The sequence below is a fragment of the Vulpes vulpes genome, chromosome 1 (assembly GCF_048418805.1).
Source record: "Vulpes vulpes isolate BD-2025 chromosome 1, VulVul3, whole genome shotgun sequence".
Taxonomy (NCBI): domain Eukaryota; kingdom Metazoa; phylum Chordata; class Mammalia; order Carnivora; family Canidae; genus Vulpes; species Vulpes vulpes.
The window spans coordinates 18,143,679-18,170,524 of record NC_132780.1 but is presented as its reverse complement, the minus strand read 5'-3'; the positions used below and the strand labels follow the sequence as shown (position 1 = coordinate 18,170,524).

At 42.4% G+C, this 26,846-nt stretch overlaps 1 protein-coding gene and 1 pseudogene across 3 annotated transcripts; one reads left to right on the top strand and one right to left on the bottom strand.

Moving 5' to 3' along the window:
- Positions 1 to 1,330: 1,330 nt before the first annotated feature.
- Positions 1,331 to 4,874, top strand: LOC140597765 (vomeronasal type-1 receptor 4-like; annotated as a pseudogene).
- Positions 4,875 to 8,870: 3,996 nt separating this feature from the next.
- On the bottom strand, positions 8,871 to 26,726 carry LOC140593670 (zinc finger protein 677-like). 3 transcript variants are annotated; one of them, XM_072760462.1, is made up of 4 exons: positions 25,988 to 26,726; positions 21,602 to 21,692; positions 20,101 to 20,227; positions 8,871 to 11,323 (listed from the first exon to the last, which is right to left on the bottom strand). In XM_072760462.1, exons 2-4 carry the CDS (start codon positions 21,614 to 21,616, stop codon positions 10,041 to 10,043), a joined length of 1,425 nt encoding a protein of 474 aa, XP_072616563.1. In that variant the 5' UTR covers positions 21,617 to 21,692; positions 25,988 to 26,726; the 3' UTR covers positions 8,871 to 10,040. The 3 variants fall into 3 exon arrangements, with proteins under 3 accessions (XP_072616563.1, XP_072616585.1, XP_072616572.1); XM_072760484.1 differs by lacking the exon at positions 25,988 to 26,726 and adding an exon at positions 22,958 to 23,317; XM_072760471.1 differs by lacking the exon at positions 25,988 to 26,726 and adding an exon at positions 22,013 to 22,949.
- Between the last annotated feature and the right edge of the window lie 120 nt (positions 26,727 to 26,846).

Here is a 26,846-nt window from a genome sequence, read left to right as displayed (position 1 = left end):
AATACAAATAGCATATGATTACATTACTATGTGGAATTTTAGAAAACAAGTGAGCAAAGGGAAACAAGAAAGACAAACTAGGAAATAGAGTCTTAAGTATTGAGAACAAATTGGTGGTTACCAGAGAAGAGATGGGTAAGGGGGTGGGCTAAATAGGTGATGGAGATTAAGGAATATATTTGTCCAGATGAGCACTGGGTGAGGTGTGAAAGTGTTAAATCACTATATTGTACACCTGAAACTAATATTACGCTCTATGTTACCTAATTGGAATTTAAATTTTAAAAATTTAATAGAATAGTAAAAAACAAAAAAACCAGCAGCAAACAGTATCAAGTTTCTATCTTTACAGGAAGAGGGGAGGGAAAAGAAAGGAACATTGATGCTAGTTTATAAGACAAATACATAACTTTTTTTTCTTTCAGCTCTTAAAAATCTGCCTGAAGACCACAAAGAACACCACCACATATTTAAAAAATCAGCCTGGTTCTCCTGCCCACTCTCCATGCTATGAACTATAATTGAAGGCAGAAGGGTGGAGGTTTGCAAGGGTGAGAGGAAACTGGGCACAGTTGGCCTTTGAGTGGCAGGTAACCTCTGAAACCTGATGGTCCATGGCAGTCAATGATTGCACACCTACAGGACCTTTCTGCCTCACCCCAAACTTGCAGAAGAATGCTCATTGAAAAGAAACCACTTTCCTTTCAGGGTTTATCCTCTGGTTGCTCCAGACTTAGGATTTCGAAGGAAGGTGAACGGAGGTAAGAGGACTTAAAAAAAAGAGGATGAAAAAAAAAAAAAAAAAAAGAGGATGGAGTAATTAAAAAGAAATGGTATTTCCAAAGCTATATAGCCTATGCCCCCAAAGTGATCAAATCCGTATTAACTTGAGAAAAAGTGTTAAGAAGAGCTCCATCTAAGGCACCAAATGACTACACCCGTGAGAAAATACAGGAAGACCAAAACATCAGTTTGATTTTTAAGAAGCGTTACTCCAGTGGTGTGACCCAGACGCCACCACCCAGCACCTAGCCCGCGCTGTTCCCTCAGTGAAAGTGGGAAAGGAACGATGTGGAAGTTCCAAGTGCAGACTGTGTGGCCTTGAGCTCCCTGGCCTCAGGTAGGAGCCAGGTGGGGAAACCACATGCCAGTGGAGGTCGGGGACTGGAAGGTTCTACCGCCCCGGATGGGAAATGCAGTGGAGCCACCTGCAGCCAGAGGCTGGTGGCACAGTGCAGTCTCCGCTGGCTCCCTGCCGACCTCGACCTGGGGTGTCTCCCAGGCGGGCTGAGTGTCCTGCACTGGCTGCACAGGACCCTTCTCTGCAGGGATGCATCCACCGGCAGCAGCCTTACCCCCAGCGTGGCTGAGCACCCAGTGCTTTGGGACCCGCCCAGCACATACCCCCTACTCCACCTTCTTGTCCCTCAGCTTTGGCCTGTTTCACCACAACACCCCAGGAGAGTTTCCCACAGATACCCAAACTGCCCACAGAGATTCACCCCCTGAAGACTGGGCAGCCTCTCTGCGCCATGCTGTGCAGTGGCCTCAGTGGCGCTCTGCATCTGACCGGGTAAAAGCTGGCCTCCCAGGGTGGCTTGGGCCACCCGAGGATCATCCTGTCTGCTTGCATAGGCCTCGGTGTGTGTGGTGCCAACTTAGCTGCAGGTCCTATCTGCGGAACCACTTTGAGAGCTGGAGACTGAAAGGAGGCATCCAATCAAGGGACGGGAAAGGGGGCAGTGACAGTACTTACTCTGTGAAGGTTCCAGCTTGTCACTGCCTTGCCCTCCTCACGGTCTGGCCCACACCCTGGGTTCCCCCACCGGATGGGGCCAGGGTGTGGGGAACCAATCAGCGAGTAAGCAGAACCGAGATGGAAGTGGTGCTTCAGCAGCTGCAGGGAAGGGGCTCAAAAACTTTTGGTTTCGCTGAGTTTTAGGGGGACCAGGAGGCTGAAGGAGGCCTGGAGGAAGGCACCTGAGCATGTATATAAGTAGATAATCTTGCTTGCAGGGAAAGCCAGGGCAGGTGGGGTGTGGGGAATCACACACTTTTGTATTTGAACTGTGTGAGTAAGTTGGACGAGTCTGGTGCTTGGAGGTTTTCCATGAAGTGGATATGTCTACATCACAGAACCAAGGACCTACTTCCAAAGTAAAAGGCCTGGGAACAGAAGGTGTTTAATGGTGACCAAAGGGGAAGATTCATTAAGGGATAGAAATCAGCTCTAGGTCATGCTTCATGCTCTCACCAGGTTTTCTGTTGTTCCTCTTCTTACCTGGTGGTTTCTCTAACCAAAGTGAGAGAAAGTCCAGTCCCACTGATGTCCAGCCACCTTGCACCCAGCCCCAGGGCCCACGTGCAGCTAAAGCTGGGGAGGCAATCCACTAAAATCAGATGTGCTTATCTGGCAGCACTTAGCTGCAGGTTTCCATCCCAACAGCGCTCCCTCCTTCACAGGAGCCCGACTCCCCCTCAAGGCACTGCCCTCCCCCATCTTTTTCCAAAACGCCTGGCTTTCAGCTAAGTTCTCAGGAAACAGTCGAACTTTCCCAACACCAAGCCTGTCCTCAGGGCTCCCAGGGGTGTTAGGTGTGGGCAGGCATAGCAGCTCCAGGTCTTCTCTGAGGTGCAGCCAACACTGGCTATCATGGTCCCTCAAGTCCCAAAATCCCAGGCAGCTTGGGTGGCTACTGGCAAGCTCTCCGGGATTCAAGTGGCTGCATCTAGAAAGCATTTACACAGCCACTAGGGTGGGTGGTGTGCCTACAGGACTCCAAGAGAGCATGCAAAGGGTACTGTGGATGTGCTCCCAGAGTCCCATTGTGAGAAAGGGAGAGTCTGATATATGGACCCATCCCATGCACTGGAAAGTGGGAGCTAGGGGGAAGTTTCACCTGAAAGTGAGAAGTGCTGCTACCTGTGGGAGCTTTTCCTCAGGATAAGAATAATAGCAGAGTATTAAAAACTTAGACTAGTAACAACAATAAACATGTCCAGGAACTTGATAGATCTTTGAAATGGCACTTTAATATGGCTGTTGTCTGTTCCTGTCATGTACAAACACATTACTAAGTTGAGAGATGTTGCTAAAAATTACAGAACTATGATCGTCTAACTAACCAATGGTGAATATTGTGAAGAATATCCCACTGCAATGGACATGATAAATGTAGCCTGTACATCATATTCCCATGCAGGATCCTCTGACTCTGAAGTGAAAACAATTAACAGTCACTGCAAGCTGGCAGAATGGCTTCAGGAATGTGACCAACAGAACAATCCTTATCACAGACAGTATTCAGAATCGTAGATCTCTCTTCTCTACCATTATCTCCTCTTTTACTCCACTGGGCACAGCGTGAGGTCCACAGATTTGACTATCAAGCACCTAATTATGGCCTACTCCTAAAGGAGTCTACCAGACAGTGGCAGTTCTTGATTTGAAAGGTTTCTTTGATGATGTCAGATACAAACTTTTCTACCTTCACAGTGCGGGTGTGTCCATCAGCAGCTTTTTTTTTTTTTTTTTAAGCACCTGCCTCTTGAGTAAGTTCCAGGCCATCACAATCAGCCCCAGAAATTCCACATGGGCAGACCTTAAAGTGAGAGCTCCCAGGCACATTAGCTTTGTTTTCTTGCACTGGATCCTGCCAGTACTAGGAAATAGCTTTTCCTGTATTTGACTGACAAATGGAATAATGCAAACCTCACAATGAAAAAGGATTTGGGATACTGTTCTGGTAGATAACCACAAAACCATGGTCACTACAGGCAACATTTTTATTATCCTCTGATATTTGCTGCTTGGTGCTCATGCTCTAGGGCCAGCGGCTCCATGGTTTCCATCCTGCACAAGCACAAGTCAGACACATTCATAGCAACAATCTCTCTCCAAGACCCTCCCTCGGGTCCAGTCACCCCAGGAATCCTTCTCATTGGGCGCACCCTTGTATCATTTTATATCATGTCCTCCACCTCCAAGTCTGCATTCTTCTTATTAATAATCCCAGTTGGTTGCTGGTGAACATCTCTACCTTAACGGATTTTTCCCAAGTGTCAGTCCCTTTGTTCTCCTGAGCCATGGCTCCAGTGTGTCCAGGCTCTGCTTTGTCTGGAAAAGTAACAAAATCTCCTGATCTCATCAGAAAGGAAAAGTGGGGCATCTATCTGGCTCAGTCGGTAGAGCTGCAACTCTGATCATGCTCAGAATTCAAGCCCCACATTGGGGACAGAGTTCACATAAAAAAAGAAATGAAACAGTTGTTTATGCACAACATCTATTGTTTATTCACTTCTCTTCACAGAGTTCTACAGTGAAGACACAGTCACCTTACACAAGATGTTGGATAGACAGTTGTGTCCAATAAACCATAATCACAACTGTAAATGTAATTTTACATTTATAATTATGTAATTACATAACTCCTCACATAATTGTAATGTTTATAGTGAAGTAGTTCAGAGTCGATGAAATAAAACGTGGGTACTGCCATAACCTGGAATTATGATGTCTTTGAGTGTGTAACTTTCAACTTGACATAACACATTTATCTAGAAATTAGCATGGAATAACTAGTAAAGTTCATGGAAAAGGAACAGTATGTGAGATGGCCATTCAAGAAACTGAACAAAATGCCCTCTGGGAAAAATGAAATAGAATGGGGTGAAACGGAAGTAGGAATCAGGTTCACGTAGCAGGTATATTTGGGACCACGTTATGAAATTAGTACATTACATTACAGAGATAGTGGTCACTGGAAAGATAATTTTATGGAGGGAGAGAATAATTTTTTTCCTGTAGAAACATCCAGATTAAACTGCAGTGGGAAAAATGAAAGTGCAAAGATGTATGGCTAATTGCTTAAAAGACATCAGGTGAGTGAGAGACAAAAAGGCAAAATGTCTAGGAAAAAGTGGCATGAGTTTTGGCAACTGTGGAGAATAGATTTTTCTGTATAATGTGAAGATGACAATTCTCATGTTGTAAAGAAAGAGACCTGGGGGCATTCAGTGGAGTTTTTGACTAAACCTGTAGCAACAGGAACAGTCATTTAGAGGGAAAGTCAAGAATCCTGTTGGAGTTTGTGGCAGGAGGATTTCCACAGGGGCAAAATAGTTACTCAAGTAGAAGAAACATTATAATATAGCTATCTCTGTGTTTACCAAACAAAGCTGTACATACTAAGAACTTGTACATACTAAGGATTCAATAGTTTTAAGAGAATTAGTTTGACATAATGAATATTATTATAATAAATTTTGTGGCACACTATTTTTAAGATGATAAGGGACACTTAGAAATATTTACCACACATCAGATCACAAGTCAAGATGCAATACACAAACACATTTGTACATGTCTGTGCATGTGTGAATGTGTGGTGAGTTGTCAGCCTGATTGTTATTGAGTAATAGTATTAAAAAGACCTGTACATTAATAAATGGAATAGTACCACTTACAATTATCATAATGATAACCTATGTTGAACCCTATTATACAGTCCTGTTGGCAGTTTACTAGGTTAAAATGCCATGAAATTGTATTTCATTAATTTTATTTAATACTAATATTTTAACTTATGAGAAAACCCTCACTGAATAGAGTCCAACAATGTTAGAATGTAACAAGAGCTACACATTTATGTTCAATATAACTGTGTTTACTTGGGATTAGATTTACCAATTTATTGCATGTTCTTCATTACCCATGGTCTATTTTATTTTTCTGTCTTCTGTGTAAATTTTCGATTATTCTCTACCCTTTATTTAGGTTTTATACTATCTGCATGTTTCACCTAGGAATTAGAATACATTATTTTAAAAACAAATTACAGTAGTATTTAATGTCTTTACAAGAACAATGTAAGGACATAAAAACAATCTACTTACCTTCTACTGAATTTTTAAAAGTTGGTGATAGGCATTTAAAAACAATTTTTAAAGATACATGTATAGGTCTTAAGTACAAAGCACAGTAAAATGGCACAAAGTGAACACATCTCTGTATCCATTTCCTAGTTCAAAAAAAAAAAAAACCCAGATTTTCAGCCCCCAAAACCTCCTTGTTAAGCCTCCCAGTTACTACCCACCACAGTAAACAGTAATGTGACATTTAACATAGATCATTTTTTGGCACTTTATAGAAATGGACCTATATAGGATGGACTCTTCTGTATTTGGCTCCACATTCTAAATGTTGTGAACTCATCCTTATTATCACATGTTGTAGGTCATTTATTAGCATTAGTTCCACTGTGTGGACTCTAACATTTAATAGAATTCCATTGTGTAAACATTTAGCAATTACTTTAATCTTTCCACTCTTGATACACACGCGGGTGGTTTTCAGTGTGGAGCTACTATGAACAGCTCTGCTATGTAAATTCTAGAGCTTGTGCTTTGGTGACACATGGAAGAGTAAATTTCATGGTCATAGGCTTACATCTATTCAGCTTTAGTTCATACTTGCAATACTTTTCAAAATGTCTTACCAATTTTCACAACCATCACCATTTGTGATTCCATATTTACCCACATTCTTCAGGATGAGCTGAAAGTAGAGCAGTCCTGGTGAAACAAACTCCCAGGCATTTGTCATCAGTGCACAGGTGAGAATATAGCACATTTGTCTTGACCCTGCTGTCAATGTTTCACTATGTAGATGAATTCTTTGTTGGAAAGTTGGAGACATTAGTCTCAATAGCCCTATCTAGGACATTCCTTCTCTAATAGGTAAGTCTGATAAAATGTAACAAATTCAGAGTCCTTTTCCAGTTAAAGTTTATCGGAATTATGTGGGCAATGTGCAATGCTCATTCCGGCAATAAAGAAAAATACACTGTTGTGTCTTCCCCACTACCAGCACCCAAAAAAGAAAGGAAGAAAAGAAGGAAGAGAGGGAAGGAGGGAAGGAAGAGAGGGAAGGAGGAAGGAAGGAGAAAAGAAAAAAGAAAAAGAAAGGACCCAGCCCCTCAACAGACTTCTGGAGTATAAGAAGTCTAAATGCAAAAACTGTGCCAGATTCTGTCATTTAGAGTCTCTGAAGAAGGCAAGCAGTTTCCCATCTTGAAGACTCCTTTGGGGTTTGGACTTAGGTTTGACATAAATTGCTTTGGAAAACAGCCATTAGCTTGCTACTGAACATTTGTAAAAAATGAAGCCTGACCCATTCAGGACTTGTGATTGTCTACTGTAACATTCCTATGTTGATAAATCAACTTGGACCCTACAACCAACAAGGCAGAAAGATCCTAAAAGACTTTGCTGGCCAGAGATGGTACTTAAGAATGAATCCCGATTGGCATCAGCAACATATCAACTCTACAGGAATGAATCGTATCCACAGCCTGAAGCAAAGCCCCTGGCACTGTGAGGACCTCGGTGATCCTAGATTCCCCGGACACTGGTCTACTGACGGTTCACCTACGCTGAAACCTCATGGGTTCACTGGGCTGGATGTCTGGCCTCTGCATCGGACATGTGGAAATGATAGCTGATGCGGTTGTTTTACTCAGTGGTCAGAATCCAGGATCTTGGGCTATTGCCCATGTTGGAACTATTTGACATACCACTTGAAGAACTATACGCTGAGATTAAGGGCACCAATCTTGGTGTAAGATGCAGAAAACATCATTAGTGCTGTTAAGGGAAAGATGGAAGCTTCATTCATTTAGACATGAAGAGAATTTCAATGGTGCTTCTGTATTTGTTGTCCCCTTTCCTCAGACCATCTGCCCACTTTATGCAGGATTAGAAGTGGCTCCAGAACAAAGTATCTACCAATGCATAATGAAGCCAACACTGTAAATATCCAATCCTTTGGTTCTACTTGTGTGCTTCTGATGATTCAGTAGTTAAAAGCAGAGTAAACTGCACATTATATGGGGTGGAGGCATAATCCATTACAGTTCCAGAAATTTACCAAAGAGATGACAAGTTTTAAGAATTTCAGTTTTAAGAGCGACTTTTGGACTTACCTATAATGTCCTTCATTCCTAGATGAATAAAGAGCTGCACCTGAACTTTCTAAAAGCCACAGCACATCATGCTGCCTTTTTTATTTTGAAGTAATTTTCTATACACAAATTGTGCAAAGATCATATGAAAAAGTCCTTGTAAACTTCACCCAGGTCCCTCAGATAGTTTACATGTTACATAATATACTATGGGATCACTCTATGACCCAGCAAACAAATTTACATCCAAAATCAGGGAGAAAATGTTTCTACCCAAAAGCTGTTACTGTGCTGGAGATTCCTGTAAAGATGACAACTAAGGAGTCAGCTATAGACAAGTGCTTGACACTCAAATCTATGGACCTTAATCTTCACCTATGACAAAAAGGAAAATTTACTGGTAAAGAAAGAAGAAATTCCCTAGGATTCTAATCAGCATCTGTGATAAGAAGACCATTTCTACTGTCAATAACCGGTAGGCCATCTGAGGGTTCATTCACAATGAGTGTTCTTCCTTTGGGGGATGCTGCATGGGAACCTGAGGCTTCACCTATATTTACCATTTCAAGTGAAATCCAGTATTTTTCACTTACACGTACTTCCCATTAAGAAATATTTAATGTTAGCTCCATTAAGAGACTTCTGAGAGTTAACTGAGCAACTCTAAAGAACACTCATAATATAAGAATCTCTGATGTCAAGGCACTTAAAAGACTTCATTCCTCCCAAAATCAAGGATGGGACTACTACTACTACACTCATTCTAAGGAGACCTTAGGCACACAGGGTTAGGTGATTTCACTATCTTCCCACTGTGTTTAGCAGCAGACTGGGGACTTAAACTTACTGGGGGAGGTACCAATGCACATGATTTAACCATTATGATTTTTTTTTTAATAGCACTGCTTGTTTTTTTTTTTTTTTAAGATTTTATTTATTTATTCATGAGAGACGCAGAGAGAGAGAGGCAGAGACACAGGCAGAGGGAGAAGCAGGCTCCATGCAGGGAGCCCGATGTGGGACTCGATCCCGGGTCTCCAGGATCACGCCCTGGGCCAAAGGCAGATGCTCAACCGCTGAGCCACCCAGGCGTCCCAACCATTATGATTTATTGAAAAAGCTGGATGGTTGTACTCATACTTTAGATTACTAGTAAATTATTGATAATTCTGTCTGTGATCCAATTTCCATTTATGTGCAAAGATTTTAAATGCTAATACGTAGATGCATAAAGCATCTGAGATCTTAATATAACAGCAGATACTCTGATTGTACAGAAGACATGGAAGACATCCAGAATTATGCCCCATGACCAAGTTGGACTTAATAACTGCAAGATTCATTTGGTATTAATATGGTAACAGAGAGTCCTTTGTTTTTATGCCAGGAACAAAACAGAGTGGCACCTGGCACCAGAACTTCTGAACTATTGCATGCAATGCCCCCAAGTATGGTAGATAAAATACTAATGTGCAATTATACCAAGGCTGCAGGATCCAAGGTTACAGTACAAGTTAACTCTCTTCCTAGATACCACCAATGAACAAGTAAATTGAAAATTTAAAAAAAAGAAAGAAAATTAAAAACAAAACACCATTTATGTTAGGACCCAAACAAAAGGTTCCATCACAGACACAACTGTGGCAACACATGGAAGGTCTGTGATGATTCAACAATAAAGTAACCTCATCAAGAATTCTAAAAGGACAAATGACTGTATAAACTGAAGCTAAGTGGGCATTTCCACATATGCCCCTGCTCCTTTGACATCAATTGTCTCAGGAATTTTAAATCATTTTGAGTTTTACTTTTCCTGCAGAGTTTAACATCTTAACTTGATTAATCAAGAACTAGTCTTAGTTCTAAGAAGTCTCTCATACACAGTACATCATACAACCTACTTAAGCAATTTATCACATGTTGTATTTGTAGGGTTTTCTCCAATGTGAAATCTTTGGTGATTCTTGAGGTTAAGTCATGGCATGAAGGCCATGCCATTCTCTTGTAGTTTTTTTTTGCAGTATGCATTCCCTCATGACTCCAAAGGTGAGAACATCTAATAAAACCTTACCACAGGCTCTACATCTGTATCTTCCCTCTATGTATATTTTGATGTCTATTCAAGCTTGAATACTGCTTAAAGGCTTTGCCACATTCATGACATTTGTAAGGTTTCTCACCAGTATGGATTCTCTGATGAACGATAAGGCTTGAATTCTGACTAAAGGCCTTGTCACACACATTACATTTATATGGTCTCTCTCCAGCATGAATTCTCTTATGTTGAGTAAGGTTTGAACTCCCGGTGAAGGCCTTTCCACACTCATTACATTTGTAAGGTTTCTCTCCAGTATGAATTCTCTCATGACCCCAAAGGTGAGAACGGGTGATAAATTCCTTACCACACTGATTACATTTGTAAGGTTTCTCTCCAGAATGGATTCTTTTATGTTGAACAAGATTTGAACACTCAGAAAAGGCTTTGCCACACTCATCGCATTTGTAAGGCTTCTCTCCAGTATGAATTCGCTCATGTCCCCAAAGGTGTGAACGTATCATAAAATCCTTACCACATACATTACATTTATATGGTTTCTCTCCAGTATGGATTCTCTGATGCCTTGTAAGGTTTGAGAATCTGTTAAAGACTTTGCTACACTCATTACATTTGTAAGGTTTCGGCTCAGAATGAATTCTCTGATGATTAGCTAAGGTTGAGCAATGGCTAAAAGTCTTCCCACACTCACTACATTTATAAGGTTTTTCTCTTTTGGGTGTTTTCTGTTGTGTCTGTAATGAAGGATGCATAAGAACCTTCTCATATTTATTTAAAATGTTGGTTTTGACACTAGAAGGAATTCTTTGAAGTGGTGAAACTGAGGACATTTTGGTAGACTTCTCAACTTGATTATTTTCATAAACTTCCTCATGGGTTTGAAATCTCTGCAGTTGAGCTACATGTGAATGAGAGCTTAATCCAAGCCTACTGTCCAAACGATTTTTGTACTTGCTTCCTGAATAGCCTACCTTGCTTTTTAGTGCCTTATTCATTATATCATGTTTGTAATATTGAGATTTACTACTTTTTATGGAAACACTATGCTTTACAGAGAAATTATTCCTGAATTTTTGATGTTCTTGGTCTTCTCTACAAGTGAGATTTTTGTAATGGGATACAGTCATTCCTTCATTTTTTTCTTCAGATAGCCACTGAGTCTTACATCTGTTCACATCTTGCTGGACTTCTCTCAAATCAAAGTCATGACTTCTATGTCTTTCCAAAATCAATGTTTGGAATAATTCTCCATTATTAATGTCATCTTTTGGTGGTAATTCTTTCCTCATACATCTAGTAGAGAAATCTGTAATATATAAAAAATGATAAGTTTCATATTAACCAGTTTGAAGATGGATATTTTATACATGAAAAAGTATTATACCAGGGGCACCTGGGTGGCTCAGTTGGGTGTCTGCCTTCAGCTCAGGTCATGATCCCAGCATCCTAGGATCAAGCCCCTCGTCAGGGTCCCTGCTCAGTGGGGAGCCTGCTTCTCCCTCTACCTCTGCCACTCCCCTTGCTTATGTGTGTGCTCTCTCTCTCAAATAAATAAAATCTTTTTTTAAAAAAGATATTATACCAGAAGTATAATTCATAACTAACAGAGTTATTAAGCTTCTCAACCATGATGTGCAAATGTTTAGAAACACAAGATGCCTCAGCAATGAAAAAGTAATTACATATAGTTCAAATTATTTTCTGGAAGCTTATTTTCAAATGTTCTGTGATCAAAAGTTCAACTGCCCTGAAGTACAGAAATTTTTCACAGGCATCCCAAAACTTAAAAACCTCATAGGAGGGACATAGGTGAATCATACTTGAAAAAACATGTTAAATTCAATTACTGAATATGTGTTGTATACGATATTAAAATAACATTTAAGGATAATAAAATATTCTTCTGAATACTTCTTACAAAAAATATATCCATGCAAAACAGGCATACTGCATTGTTAATAACCACTTACCTGTGGTTACATGCTGTAATATATGTAGAAATTAATTAGGTGTTAATCTTAATAAAAATCATAAACATGTTAGTAACCCAAGGCAAATCTAGAAGTAATTAATAAATATGTTCATTTATAAAGTGTATATAGACTTTAGAATTCTAGTAATATGTGCTGCCGAAGTGAGCACATAGACTTCAGAATTCTAAAGACCTCATCCATAAGAGAAAAAGAGGCTGATTTTCAGAAGCAGCACACATTATCATAAATAGGAAATATGTTAAGTCACCCATTTTTAAATAGAAGTTCTGATAAATATTTAATATTATAGAGATTAACAATGGGACTCTGTGACATGGAAATGGCAAAGTGGCAAAGAAGGGAACTCTAGGAGACTCCAGCAGGAAATGAACTACCAAAACCCATCAAAACCAACTTTATAGGAACTCTAGAAATTCATCACAGGATTCCAGCAACCAGGCACACTTTTAATCAAGAAAAAGGTAGCTGTTTTAACTTGCCCTGACTCTGTGCTCTGCACCACAGTCAGGAAGTGGCCGTGAAGATGGGAGTCTACAAGAAGTATAGGCTTCCCAAGCCAGAGGGAATAAATGGGACCTTCAAACGACTGTGACTGGTTATTTGTTTCTTTAATCTGCCTGCTGGCTCCCTGAAGGACTGGCTCAAAATGCTTGCCTTTCTTTGGTCTACCTCAGATCTCTAAGTAGGTGATAACCAGGAGCCATTTGTCACAAACATTTATTTACTTTTTATTTTTTTTAAGATTTTTTAAAAATCTTTTTTTTTAATTTTTATTTATTTATGATAGTCACAGAGAGAGAGAGAGAGAGAGAGAGAGGGGCAGAGACACAGGCAGAGGGAGAAGCAGGCTCCATGCACCGGGAGCCCGATGTGGGATTCGATCCCGGGTCTCCAGGATCGCACCCCGGGCCAAAGGCAGGCGCCAAACAGCTGCACCAGCTGCGCCACCCAGGGATCCCCTAAACACGTACTTTAAATCAACTATTCAAGCTAAAGAGAACGATAGACAAAGAATTAAAAAGCAATCCAGAGAACACTGTTTAAATAAACAGTATCAACAAAGAGAAGATGAAAAAGAACCTAAACATTTTCCGAAGCTGTAATGTAAAATTCCTGAATTGAAAAATTTCATAGGCAGGCTCAATATCAGATCTAAAGAGGCAGAAGTAAGATTCAGCAAACTGATAGGGAGATTGGCTGAAATTACTGTCTGAGGAGCACAAAGAAAAAGACTGAATATAAAGAGTCTAACAGTCCTGCAGGACAACATCATGTGGGCCAACATATGAACAATGGGAGTCCCAAAAAGAAAGGAGAAAGAAATGGAGGCAGAAAAAATATTGGAAGACATATTTCTCAAATGTTATGAGACAAGACTCTACAAATCTAAGAACTCAGTGAACATACAATTTGGAAAAATTCAGAGGCACACATTGCAACAAATCATAATACGTGAAAGACAAAGGTAAAGAGAGATGAAAGCAGGAAGGGAACATCACATACAAAGGACGCACACTGGTTTTCAGAGGTGATTTTTCAGTTAAACCATGATGTCCAGAGACAATGGGATGACATTTAAAGTGCTGACAAAAAAAACAAAACAAAACAAAAATCTGTTAATTTTTTTTAAGATTTTATTTATTTATTCATGAGAGACAGAGAAAGAGAGGCAGAGACATAGAGGGAAAAGCAGGCTCAATTCCTGGACCCAGGAATCACGCCCTAAGTCCCCTAAGCCAAAGGCACTTAACCACTGAACCACCCAGGTGTCCTTGTTAATCAGTTGTCTCTAGAAACACTGTCCTTTGAAAATAAGGGAGAAATTTAGGCTTCCAATAGAAACAAAAGGTGAGGAAGTTCCTTGTAAGTAAAAGAGCACTACAAGATATGAAAGATGGAACACTTCTTAATTTATTCTCTGAAGCCAACATTATTCTTGGCCCCCCCAAGGATTTATTTATTTTAGAAAAAGTGAGTGAGTTCTGGGGGAGGAAGAGCAGAGGGAGAGGCATAGAGAATCTGAAGCAGACTCCATGCTGAGCATGGGGCTTGATCTTATATCCCTGAGATCACGGCCTGAGGTAAAACTGAGTCAGACCCTTAAACAACTACACACCCTAGATGCCTCTAAGACCAGCATTTTTCTGATACCAAATCAGGCAAAGACATCACAAGAAAACTACAGAATAATATCCTTTATTAATATAGAAGTATGTCTTCAACAGAACACCAGCCAACTGAATAGAAAAGTTTTTTTTTTTAAGATTTTGTTTAAAAAAAAAAAAGATTTTGTTTATTTATTCATGAGAATACACAGAGAGGTGAGAGAGAGGCAGAGGCACAGGCAGAGGGAGAAGCAGGCTCCATGCAGGGAGCCCAATGTGGGACTCGATCCCTGGTCTCCAGGATCACGGCCTGGGCCAAAGGTAGGCACCAAACCGCTGCGCCATCCAGGGATCCCCCTAGAAAAGTATTATTAAAATTACACAATATAGGGGCGCCTGGGTGACTCAGTTGAGCGTCTGCCTTCGGTTTGGGTAGTGGTCTTGAGGTCCTGGGATGGAGCCCTGTGTTAGGTTCCCTGCTCAGTGGGGAGTCAGCTTCTAACCCTTCCTCTGCCCATCACTCTCCTGCTGATGCTGTCTCTCTTAAATAAATAAATAAAATCTCAGGAAAAAAAGGAAAAAAAAAAAACCTTACACAACATAAATAAGAACTTGTTCCAAAAATTCAACAGTGGAAGATTCAACATATAAACATCTATAAACGTAACGACCCATATTAACAGTAAGACAAATGGAGAACACCTCCAGGAAAAAAAAAAAAAAGAAAGAAAAAAAACCACCTCCAGAATGATCTCATTGTATACAGAATATTTGAAAAATTCTAGAACTCTTATGACATCCTTTTTTTTTTTTTTAATTTTTATTTATGATAGGCACACAGTGAGAGAGAGAGAGGCAAGACACAGGCAGAGGGAGAAGCAGGCTCCATGCACCAGGAGCCCGACGTGGGATTCGATCCCGGGTCTCCAGAATCGTGCCCTGGGCCAAAGGCAGGCGCTAAACCGCTGCGCCACCCAGGGATCCCGAACTCTTATGACAAAAACACTCAGCATACTCAGAAAAGAAAGGACTTTTCTCAACCTCTTAAAGATTATTTATGAAAATCTACAGCAAATATCCTAGATGAAACAGTACAAATTTCCCTCTGAAGTAAGAAATGAGACATGGGGGCAACCTGGGTGGCTCAGTGGCTGAGTGTCTCCCTTTGGCCCCGGTCCTTGGGTCCTGGGATGGAGTCTAGCATCAGGCTCCCCACTTCTTCCTGTCTCTGTGTCTCTCATGAATAAATAAATAAAATCTTTAAAAAAAAAGAAAAAAATCATGGACATCCTCGTTCACTAATGGTATCTAGCACTATTCTGCAAATTCTAACAAGAGTAATATAACAACAAAAAAAAGTACAGATATTGGAAGAGAAAAAGGAAAATGATCTCTGTGTGAGTATGTCATAATGTATACATAGAGAATTCTATGAAATATCCACTGAAAGACATGTTATAAATGACGTCAGGAAAGTTGCAGGATATAGTATCAACACTCTGATGTGCTTTATATACTGTAATGAACACCTGAAGAGGAAATTCAAAAAGTGGTATCATGTATAATGTACCACCCAAAGAATAAAATACTGTGAAATAAATTTAACCAAGGAGGTGAAAGACCTCTAAGACTGAGAATTGTAAAACACTGCTAATAGAAATTAAACATATTTAAATAAATGGAAAAGACACAGCATACAATAGACTGGAAGATTTCATATTTTTAAAGATGGTAATATTGACCAGAGATTCTATAAGACACTATCAAAATTCTAAAAACCATTTTTGTAGAAGTGGAAAACATGATCCAATAAATATGGAACAGCAGTGGGCCCAAAGGGTCCAGACAATATTGAAAAAGAAGAATTGTATAGAATGGATAGACAAAAGGCAGGCTGGTAGTTTCCAGGGACTGGGGACAGAGGAAAATGTGGAGAAACTGCTCAATGGGTAAAACAGTAAATTGGAGTGCTGGAAATGTACAACAAGATAGAGGTAGTAGGGGGGTCCCTGGGTGGCTCAGTGGTTTAGTGCCTGCCTTTGGCCCAGGGCATGATCCTGGAATTCAGGGATCGAGTCCTACGTCAGGCTCCCTAGATGGAGCCTGCTTCTCCTTCTGCCTGTGTCTCTGCCTCTCTCTCTCTCTCTCTCTCTCTCTCTCATGAATAAATAAATAAAATCTTAAAACAAAAACAAAGATAGAGGTAGTAGGTGAACAATTGCTAAATGCATGAAAGCCAATGATTTACTTTAAAATTAATTTAATGTTAATGTTAATTTTATGTTATGTGAATTCCACTCCAATAAAGTGTTCTTTTTAATTAAAAAAAAAAAAGTTTTTTTTGAAGACTTCATTTGAGACAAAGAGCACGAGCAAAGGGAGAGACAGAGGTAGAGCAAGAAGCAGACTCCTGGCTAAGCAGTGAGCCTGACATGGTGCTAGATTCCAGGACCCTGTGATCGTGACCTGAGCTGAAGGCCTAACCAAATGAGGCACCCAGGCACCAGCTAAAGTATTCTTTTTAAACTGACGATCTAAGTCATTAATTTTGGAAAATATCTAAAAATAAATATTTTCCAATTGTAGTATGTTAAAATTAGAAACTAAGTCTGTTACTATTATGGAAAAATAATAGTTTCTCTTAGGATGGCTTCCTCTCATTACCTGAAATTCTATCATGGATATCTCAACATAATTCCACACATGAAAAAGACATGAGGTGAGGGATCCTTTTACTATATGTAATAGTAAACATATAATTATCATGAATAAATAAAAAATCACTATGCATTTGCCCAAAATTAGTAAATCCTGAATTAATGAAGATTATCAAGAGACTACAGATAGAGAGATGATTCTTAAAAGAAAACATCTGGGGCAGCCCCGGTGGTGCAGTGCTTTAGCGCCGCCTGCAGCCTGGGGGGTGAACCTGGAGACCTGGGATAGAGTCCCACGTCGGGCTCTTTGCATGGAGCCTGCTTCTCCCTCTGCCTGTGTCTCTGCCTATCTCTCTCTCTCTCTCTCTCTCTGTGTTTCTCATGAATAAATAAATAAATAAATCTTAAAAAAAAAAACATCTGAAACAAAATTTAAAAATCTATAAAATTCATATAAAGTCAAAAAAATTATGTTTAGACAAAGTAAAATATACCAAAGAAAAACGAAGGTGTTTTAAGTAACTAATTATGGATGAATTGCCTCTAATTCCGGGATGAACAGTCACTTACAAACAAAAATATATTCTCAAGACATCCAATATTCCCAATTTAAAAAATCCAAACTCATTCAATGAGAAAAGTCTTTTTAAAAGTTTTTTTTAAAGTAATCTCTATATTCAACATGGGAGTTTGAACTCGTGACCCTGAGATCAACAGACTCATGCTCTTCCAACCAAGCCAACCAGGCAACTTGAGGAAAGGGTTTCTTAATAATTAATTATATATCAAGAAACACTCCTAGAGAAAGGATAACTACAAATATATTTTCCCTATTCTAGAGGTAATATAGGTTTTGGGAAAACACCCAATCAGCTATAACCCTTAACATTCAGGAAGGAAATCTTATAAAATATATAAAATAACATTCATTTCCTGATCAAATAGTCCCACAAACTACAGGTATAAAATAAAACCACTGATGAGTATCATGAAAACACATAACCAATGATGAAATACATAAATAAAAAGATCATTTGCAATACATGCAAATCAAAGGAACATGCAGATCAAAGGAACAGCAACTACAGAAATGGGGTAGAGTTCAACAAGGTAGGCATCATGAATTCATAAATTCACTCAAAACAATAAATCAACAACTTATTTGTTGAAGAAAGAACAGCATACATACATATGGAACGAACACTTACATGAACAATTGTTCAGTCAGCAGTATCACAGATGGGGTTATGAAGGCTGACAATTTTTTTCCCTAAAATAAACTCCTGTACTTGTTCATGCAAAATCAAGAGGGATGATCCTTAATGTACTCCATCAACACTGCCACAATGATCTTGAGAGATACTTCCATGACACACGAAAAGCCAGAGGAACAACTGGAGCCATAAGCAGACTCTCAGGCTATATTCAATATCAGCATCCAGAACATGTTGACCATTATGCTCAGATGCTCCAGGCCCCATATCTCTACTTCAGAGGATATGCTGTGACATCTAAATATAAGTATTATTCAACCAGAATGTTCTTCGACCCAGTAAAACTCCTCATGGGAGACACTTCACCACAAGCTGTCCAGCACCTAAAGGCTGGGTTATCACAGCAGAAAATATGAGAATAAACTTTCAGACACTGAGGAACTGTAGTTCAGAACCAAGAAAATTTCAGAGGCAAAACCTTCCAAACTTATGAAACCAGGAAATCAGAAGAGCCAAGACTTTCCCACACTCATAGACTAAAGACGAACTGCAAAAGGGAGACAAAGAAAAAACAGTAAACTAAAATAAAGGGGTTCGACTCTGTGGGATATTCAAACAGGACCTGGGGTCTGCCTGTAGTCTTCAGGCTGAGGGCCTGAAGCCTGAGATATACTCCCCTTGAAGGACTGGGAATCAAACTAAGATTTTCCCCACCCATTGTCTATACAGCACTGCTGAGTAGCAATCTCAGAAGAACGACTCTATTCCTAGTACACATGCCGCTGAGGGGTGAAAGTGGACATGAGGATATGGTGGAGGCGCAGCACAGGCAGAGTGCTTGAGAAAGCCCATGCACCTGCCTCGAGCCCTAGACGCAAAAGAGCAGCCAACGTTTCTATCATGATAGGTCACTCAGCACATGAAACTGAATGCAAGCTGGAGAAGACCCACAGTCAGGGTGAGGGGTGGCATCAGATCAGATATGTGTGACTGACCAGAGAAGGAGAGGCCAAAGGAGGAAGAATGGCCCTCACAAAGAGCATTCCATGTGCTCCCCAAGGTTGAACCAGTAAAGGAGCCCAGGGGGCAGAGACCAGCATATCTGGTCAGGATGAAGACTGCCCTTGTTGTGGACGAGAGCTGCAGTACCACCGAGGAGCGCAGGAAACATACATACAAAGAAGAGAGTAAGGGAGGGATAGAACGGGTTCCTTTGAGAGTCCATGAAAAATCAACTCTTCTTTTCCAACCACCTATCCCATCTGGGGAGAATATCCTAAATGGCATTTTAGGAAGTCACTTCCTCTCTGCCACCTGACCCTTACTGGCGTTCACATCTTTGACGCCCAACCACGCACCTAGGTTTTGCTGCTAGTTTCACCCCACTCTTGAGGTTCCAGAGCTCTCCCTTGCTCCACAATGGAGTTCATATTCAGCTCAGAAAGAGATTCCTGCTGACATGGAAACCGGTAGATGATGTCCTGGGGTTTTACCAGCCCTTTGTCAGCTGAGACCAAGGACATTCATTACAGATGGGTCTAGAATAGCACTTCACAAATTTGTTCAGTGATACTTTTCTTCCAAATGCTTAAAAATGTTTGACACATACAGATATCCAGCTCTCTTCTCAGAACTACTGAATCAAAATTATAGAAGTAGAGACACCTGGGTGGCCGACTGAGCGTCTGCCTTTGGCTCAGGGCATGATCCCGGGATCCAGGATTGACCTGTGTTGGGCTCTCTGTGGGGAGCCTGCTTCTCCCTCTGCCTATGTCTCTGTCTCCCTCAATCTTTCTGTATCTCTCATGAATACATAAATCAATCTTTAAAACAAACAAAAAAAGTTATAGGAATAAAACCAGGCAATCTGGTATTTTAAAGGTCTGACATGAGGTCTTGTTACTCCTCAACCTCTAGCACCACCACTAACCTGCAAAAGCGGGAGGTGCAGAGGTAGGCTAAAATCCAGATGCCGCAATGGGAAGTTTTTCATTTCTGAATCAATAGGACTTCAATCTCAGTGAAGCAGGGAGGAGCTTCCAAGAAACTCCCAAGAGAAACACAAAGATACCCCAGGACAGTTCTCAACCTCTGTAGGGAAATTAATCCTCACCCAGGGAGACCAGGTTCCTGTAGTTCTCCAACATCACATCCCTGTACAAGGCCCTCTGGGCAGCGTCCAGGCACTCCCACTCCTCCTCAGAGAATTCTATGGCCACATCCCTGAAGGTCAATAGTTCCTGAAATGAAAGCACATTTCACCATGAGGCCATCACCATGAGTACTTATTTCACAAAAATGAGAGGAGGTAGAAGGGTCAGTTAGAATTGAGTGCTGGAATAGATTCACTAAAGACCATTTGAGCAAGTCATAAGTCCCTGATTTTGATTTATTAAACTTGTCTATCACAGCATTTTCATCAGCTAAACTGAGGATTTTACAATATTGTGACAGATAAAACACCCAAATGCAAAAATATTGACAAGTGGTAAAATATATGCAAGTTCTAGGTAGTATGTTGCATATACTAAATGACAGGTAATTTTTGTGTTAGCTACAGCATGAGTAGTGTCTTCAGTGATGACTATACAGTCTATATAACAGTGTAAATGAAAGGTGTAAATTGCAAAATGGGAATCTCTTGATAGAACCATCTAAAGTTCTGAACACTCCGTATATAGTAAGCATTACTCGAATGCTTTACAAGCCTTAAACTGTATAAGGACATTGTATCCAATTAAATTAGTATTTGTTCCCATCTTACAGGACACAAGTCTGTCACATATACTCTAATGAACATGCCTCATATGAAACAGGTAATAAATTGCAGACCCTGCACCTGAATGAACCAAGGGGTCGGGCTTTAGGATGGAACCCACACCACCACACGGTGAAGTAAGAAACACAACAGTAAAAGTCTGTTGACAAAGAGGGCTTACTAATGGAGAAAACCTGAAACAAGTCCAAGGCTGAAACACAAACCTGGATGAAAGGTCAATATACATACATGCACACACACATGCATAAACACACTATTTTTACTGCTATTAACTTTCTAATGGGTGCTATAGAAAATATTTAAAGCCATGAAAAATATCTCAGACATACTATCAAGATAAAATAAAGGTTATCTATGAGATGATGACATCTTTTTTACATAATACAGGCTCTGGCCCATAAACACTTTTGTGGACACAGGAACAAACACATACTGAAAATAACTGAGATCAAAGCTGTAGTCTCTAGATGACACCTATTTTTAGAATATCTCTTTGTTATCCTTTTTTATTCAAGTTCATTTGAGTATTTCTGGTACAATAAACATGCATAAATTGTATTAAACGTAAAGAACACTGTCAGTGTTACTCTATTTAGCCTGCTTACACAAATAACCCTGTGAAAAAATTTTTTGGAATAACATTTCACTTCTACCTCCATTGAATAAATGTACGGAAGTGTATGAGCTGGAATGCGCATGCAGAGAGCTGCTGAAGAAAGGCTCTGGGGTGAATGTGAGCAAATATATCAGGAGAGACACTTGAGAGGGAAAAGAGCTAGTCCAAGTGGAGGTGAGGACGCAGCGGACAGAACAAGGAACTGAGCTAGGACTTTACCTGAGAAAGAGTCATTCCTGATTCTTAGGCTTTCCTCCTCTGCCTCCTCTGGGCTTCTCTTCCAGGCGAGATGGGCCTTGAGACAACAATCCTGAGTGTCAAATATACACTGTTTAGCGCTTAGAGTCAACGTACATGTTTCTGTGCCACAACCACACACACAGGAAGATTTCCCCACGTGGTAGTCAATCCTCTGCTGCCCACTGCCACAGGAGGGATCCAGGGACAGTAAACTGCTACACAGAGACCAGCAAGTGAGCATTCTGGCCTCTTAATGCAGAACTCACTTCCCTCCTGGTGAAGCACACACCTGAGCTGCAGCAGTGGGGATCTAGGCACCCTCCCTTTAAAGTCCCAGACCCACCCTGCTAACCCCCCATACAGAGGACGAGGACACACAGCACTTTCTACCTCTCTCTAGATCAGGGGCTGCTTTCAGTCCTCATTAATGGAGGAGCCAGAGCCCTGGGGCTTGATGCTGGATACAGAGGCTGGCCTCTGTTGCTCCCAAACACAAGAAGAGAAATCTCTGTGGACTGGGCATAGGAAGATTATGCAAAATGCCTCAGCAATGCAATGGCAAGTCAGGGTAGAGCACCACTCCGAGGAAACCAGCCCACCACCCCACCCACCTGTGGCTCTGCTACCTCCTAGGGCCCTGTCCCCTGTATCCAGATGGTGCAAGAGGAAGGAGCAGAGAGACTCATGCTGAACTCATGTAATCTGACTCAGATTACAGGCCAGAGCATGGAGTGGGGATGAGGCTGGAATGGGACATGGCAGTGTGCGAGATGGCCTCACTAGAAGGTGATATAACAAAGACCTGGAGAGGAAGTTCACCACGTACATTCGAGGAATTTGAGAATTCTACACAGAGGGACCACCTTAGGAAAGCCCTAGGAGGGAGTCCTGACCCTGACCCCAGGAACAGCAAAGATATCTGTGGGCCTCAATCCCAGTGAGGGAGGAGACCAGCATGGGATCAAGTCACAGAAGTAGATCAGGAATGTCCAGTGTGGTCTTCTGACACTGTTCTCCTCCACCCCGGGTGAATCTTGGATGCCGTGTACTCTTTCACCAATATTGCCTTTTTTTCCCCCCTCACTATGTATTACAAAAAATGTAATGTGCTAATGTATTTTGAAAGCCTGCCAAGATGGTCACCAAAGCCCAGGAACATGGCACTACTCTGAACTGGGAGGTGGAGGACCACAGGAAACACAACTGGAACACCTGTAGGAAACAGGAGGTCATGTTTGGACACTGTAAGTGGAGATGTCCCAATAGAAATGTCAGAGACACAGTTGGACAACACAATCTGGCATTCAAGGCAGAGGTCTGAAATGGAATGTAAACCTGGGAGACCACAGGGTGTTTAAAGTCCGGAGATAAGGGGATATCAAAAGTCCCTGGGTGTACAGAAGAGGTCCATGACTATCCTATGGGGTGCTCTTCCCATCAGAGAACAGAGTTGAGGAAAAATCGGCAGAGGAAGTGAATCAGCTGAGAAGTGAACAGACTGGAGAGAAGAAAATTAAAACACACGCAAATAAAAGATGGCATCTGTCAATACTCGATGTCCTGAAAGTCAGGATAAAATATCTTTAAAATAAGGAGAGATTACTGTTCAACATGTTGCTAATTAGATAGAAAAAGACAGTGAGTTAGCCAGTTTTAGAAAACGTAAAAGCACCAGATCAGTTTCCTGTTCACAATTTTTTTTTTTTTTCCACAATTTCTTTGGGTAGGTACCCACAGGTGGATCTGGTGGATTATCTGAAAATTCTGTTTAATTTTTTAAAGAAATCCCTAACATTTTTTCAATAGGGAACACACCATTTATAGTCCTTGGAGTAGTGCACAATACTTTCAGTTTCATCCCATTCTCTCCAGTGCTTATCATCTTTTGAACCGTATCCATTTTTTTTTTAGCATAGGCCCACAAGGGGGCATGATTTGAGTTGCAGTCCCCTAATCATTAGGAACATTGAGCATGTCTACATGAGTTTACTGCCCATCCATCTGAAGAAATATCTTTTGTGGTCTTTTGCCTACCCCCCCCCTTTTTTTTTTTGCATTAATCTATTTTTCTTTTGTTGTCTTGCTTTCTGCTGTCATATCCAGGAGTCTGGATTTTTATACATGAGGGTGATGGGAAGCCAGTGGAGAGTTCAATGCCAGGGTTTGACAAGACCTGACTTCAGATTTACTCTGTAAATTTATCCTCTGGCTCTGAGCCTAGGCCTTGCCTCTTTCCTCACAGTATTTTTCATTGTTGTTGGGTTAGGACCAACTTAATCTTCTAATCACAACTGTAACCATCCTGCAGAAAAATACCGCACAGACACACATGCAAAATTTCAGTTGCTTTAGGGATCATGGTCATTCAGATTTCCTGCTCTTGTCCTTCATCTCCATGCTGCAGCTGGGTTCACCGAGCCCTAGGAGGAAACCTTTTCACAAGTTACCTTGAGAACACCTGAGTTCAGTGGGAACCACACGTAACTGAATTTTGGAAGGGTGGCCTAAATGAGGCATGGGGCACTTTGCCTTTATCCTTATCATCTCATGTCTTTTTCAAAAAGTCCATGTCTCAGTAGGTACAGCATGGGACTCGAACTCCGGATCCAGAGAGCAAGCCCCATGTTGGGGTGGAGCTCACTTAAATAAATTGGTAAATAAATATAAATAAAGGGCAGCCCAGTGGCACAGCGGTTTGGCGCCTCCTGCAGCCTGTGGTGTGACCATGGAGACCCATAATGCAACCACCTAATATTTAGAAAAGATTCACAAGATCTGGCTTAAGATGTCGCCAAAGCTTTTTGCAGAAGCTTGTAATGATTCTTTACAGAATAGATGTCCAATACACTTCAATTTGGTTTAAAAAACTAAATGTAAACGAAGTAGCAAGAAAAAGTAAATCCATTTAAAAGAAAAAGAAGCACTTTTAATGTTGCTTTAAAAAGCATCATGCAGGGACTCATTCTGTAATTTGTAGGTCTAGGCCATCTTCCCATGCCATCCCAGGATAGGAGGGTGACCCATAAGACTAAGACAGTCTCCCTCCTCTCTCTGGCCAATTAAAGGTAGCAAATACAAGCTATCTTATAACGCTAATAATTATAAAGCACACGAGCCTTACAAGCAGTTCTGTAATTTTCTTTCTCCTCTGTTCAATTCAACCAAGCACATTTAAAGTTGAATGCATTACATTATGGAGACACAAGTCCCTGCATCACAACTTAATCACCATGTCCCATTAGCCAGCACCCACCCAGATCTGGGCTCCCCTGCTCTCTCTCTCCGAAGGATTTCTATTCATCTGCTCGGGTCTTTCTCTCTCCTGATTCTGGCCACTGGTTCTCCTTTTCTGTGATTCCCGTCTCCTCTCTTGCTTTCTCTCCTTTTCTCTCTTCCTTTCCCTACACCAACACTTTCTGGGGAACTCTGGAAATCCCTACTGCTGCTTCCAAGCGCTCCGACCGTTGGGATCTCTACATATTTCGGCCTCGCCCCCCCGCCCCCCCACCCCCGCGGTGTCCCTCTGCTCTCCCCGTCCCCTCCCCTCTTTCCTCTTACACCTCCCCCCAGCTCCAACCCACTGGCTCCCCGTCTGGCTAAGCTCTCGCACTGCCGCCGCTTTCTGTCCCCGCATCGCCTGCCCACAGCGTTTTCCTCCTTCCCACCGTGCGTGGGAAGTTCCTCGCCCTTGTTGCCCCCCTTCTGTTCACCAGGGACCCCTCCTAGGGGGTCCCCTTCTTCTGGAGCGCCTCCCTTTCCTCCACATTTCGCGGCGACGTTCCCGAGTTCCTGTCTTCCGCCCTTAGGGCCTCGTCGCCAGTCCCTCCCGCATCCTCCAGCTTGCCGTATCCTTACGGACCCTCTCTCTGATCGCTCTCCTCTCTCCCTCTCTTTCTCCCGCTCCTCCTCTCCCTCGTCGGCCGCTGTCCTGGCCTCCCTCCCGCAGCCACGGCTTCCACGAGGCCCCCAATCCCCGCCTGGGGGAGGGGACCCGCTCCGTGACTCCCCGCCGCCTCCCGGACCTAAGTCCCTCCTGAGAGCCCGCCCCGAAGACAGGGCCCTTCCCGGGCATCGGTCCTCTCTCCACAGGCGGGGCTGCCCCGCGGAGACCTCAGGAGGCTGGGGGTCTGCGCAATCCCAGGGCCAGGGGCAGCCGCCGGGCCGGGCTGCGGGCGAGGCGCACGCGCCCCTCTCCCTGTTCTCACGCGGCGCGAGGGGCAGGGGCGCCGGGGACTGCGTGGGCCCGAGGCTCGGAGGACCCCAGGCGGGGATGGCCTCTGAACCAGCGGAACCAAAACCAGCCGGACCTCCGGGGCCGCAGCGCCGCCCGCAGGGATCCGCGTCTCTCGGCGACGCGGGACTTACCGCGGTGGAGGCGCAGGTGAGGGGACGCTAACGTGCGTGGAGAACCCAGGCCCCAACGCCGTAGTCCTGGAGACTGACACTGTGACGCAGAAGAGAGAATGTTAAAAAAAACCCATCTGAAACCTATTTGACCTTCGCTCCCGTGCAGCTACATCCGGGTTGGCGGAAAACTGCGCGTGCGCGCCGTTGGAACGACGGAACTGGAGAAGGGCCTGTGGGTAGTGCTTCCGGCAATGGCGCTGGCGAGCGGTGGCGTGACTCGGAATCGTGAGGCCTATGGCCCGGATTAGGGCGGAGTCTAGCGGAGCGCTTCCTGCTGCGTGGGGAAGCAAGTAGCGTCCCGGCCTCGCTGTGGAATTCGGCCGGCAGGATGGGGCGGATCTCCTGGAAGCGAAGGAAACCGTAGGGTTTGGAGCCAGTAAGACCGCAGGGAGGAGCCGGGCGGAAGTTGGGGTTAGAGCTTCCAGCACTGGGGAGCCGGAAGGGTATCTGTGTGGGCCATCAGGTGTTAGGCCAATACCGTTTGTCCCGGCCAGGGTTGGGCATGCACGGATTGTTGCCAGCGTTCAGCGAGCCCCAACGACCCCAGGCAGAACGGGGTCTGGATGGGGCATGGTTTCCTCGCCCCCAAGTACATGTCTTTGGAATTTCTGTCCCTTCCAGTTTCTGTCAGGTCTAGTGTAAGGGGAATGCTGCCTGCCCTTTTAAGTTGATGTCTTCAACGGTTTGAGATAAAGGTTGGCCTTGTGTAAGCCTCTTGTGAAAGCTGAGGTGGTTACGTTTTATCACAGTGAACGTGGCCTCTCTCAAGAACTGTTTTGACAAAAGTTTTGGATGTGGAAAAAAAAGAACCCTCCTG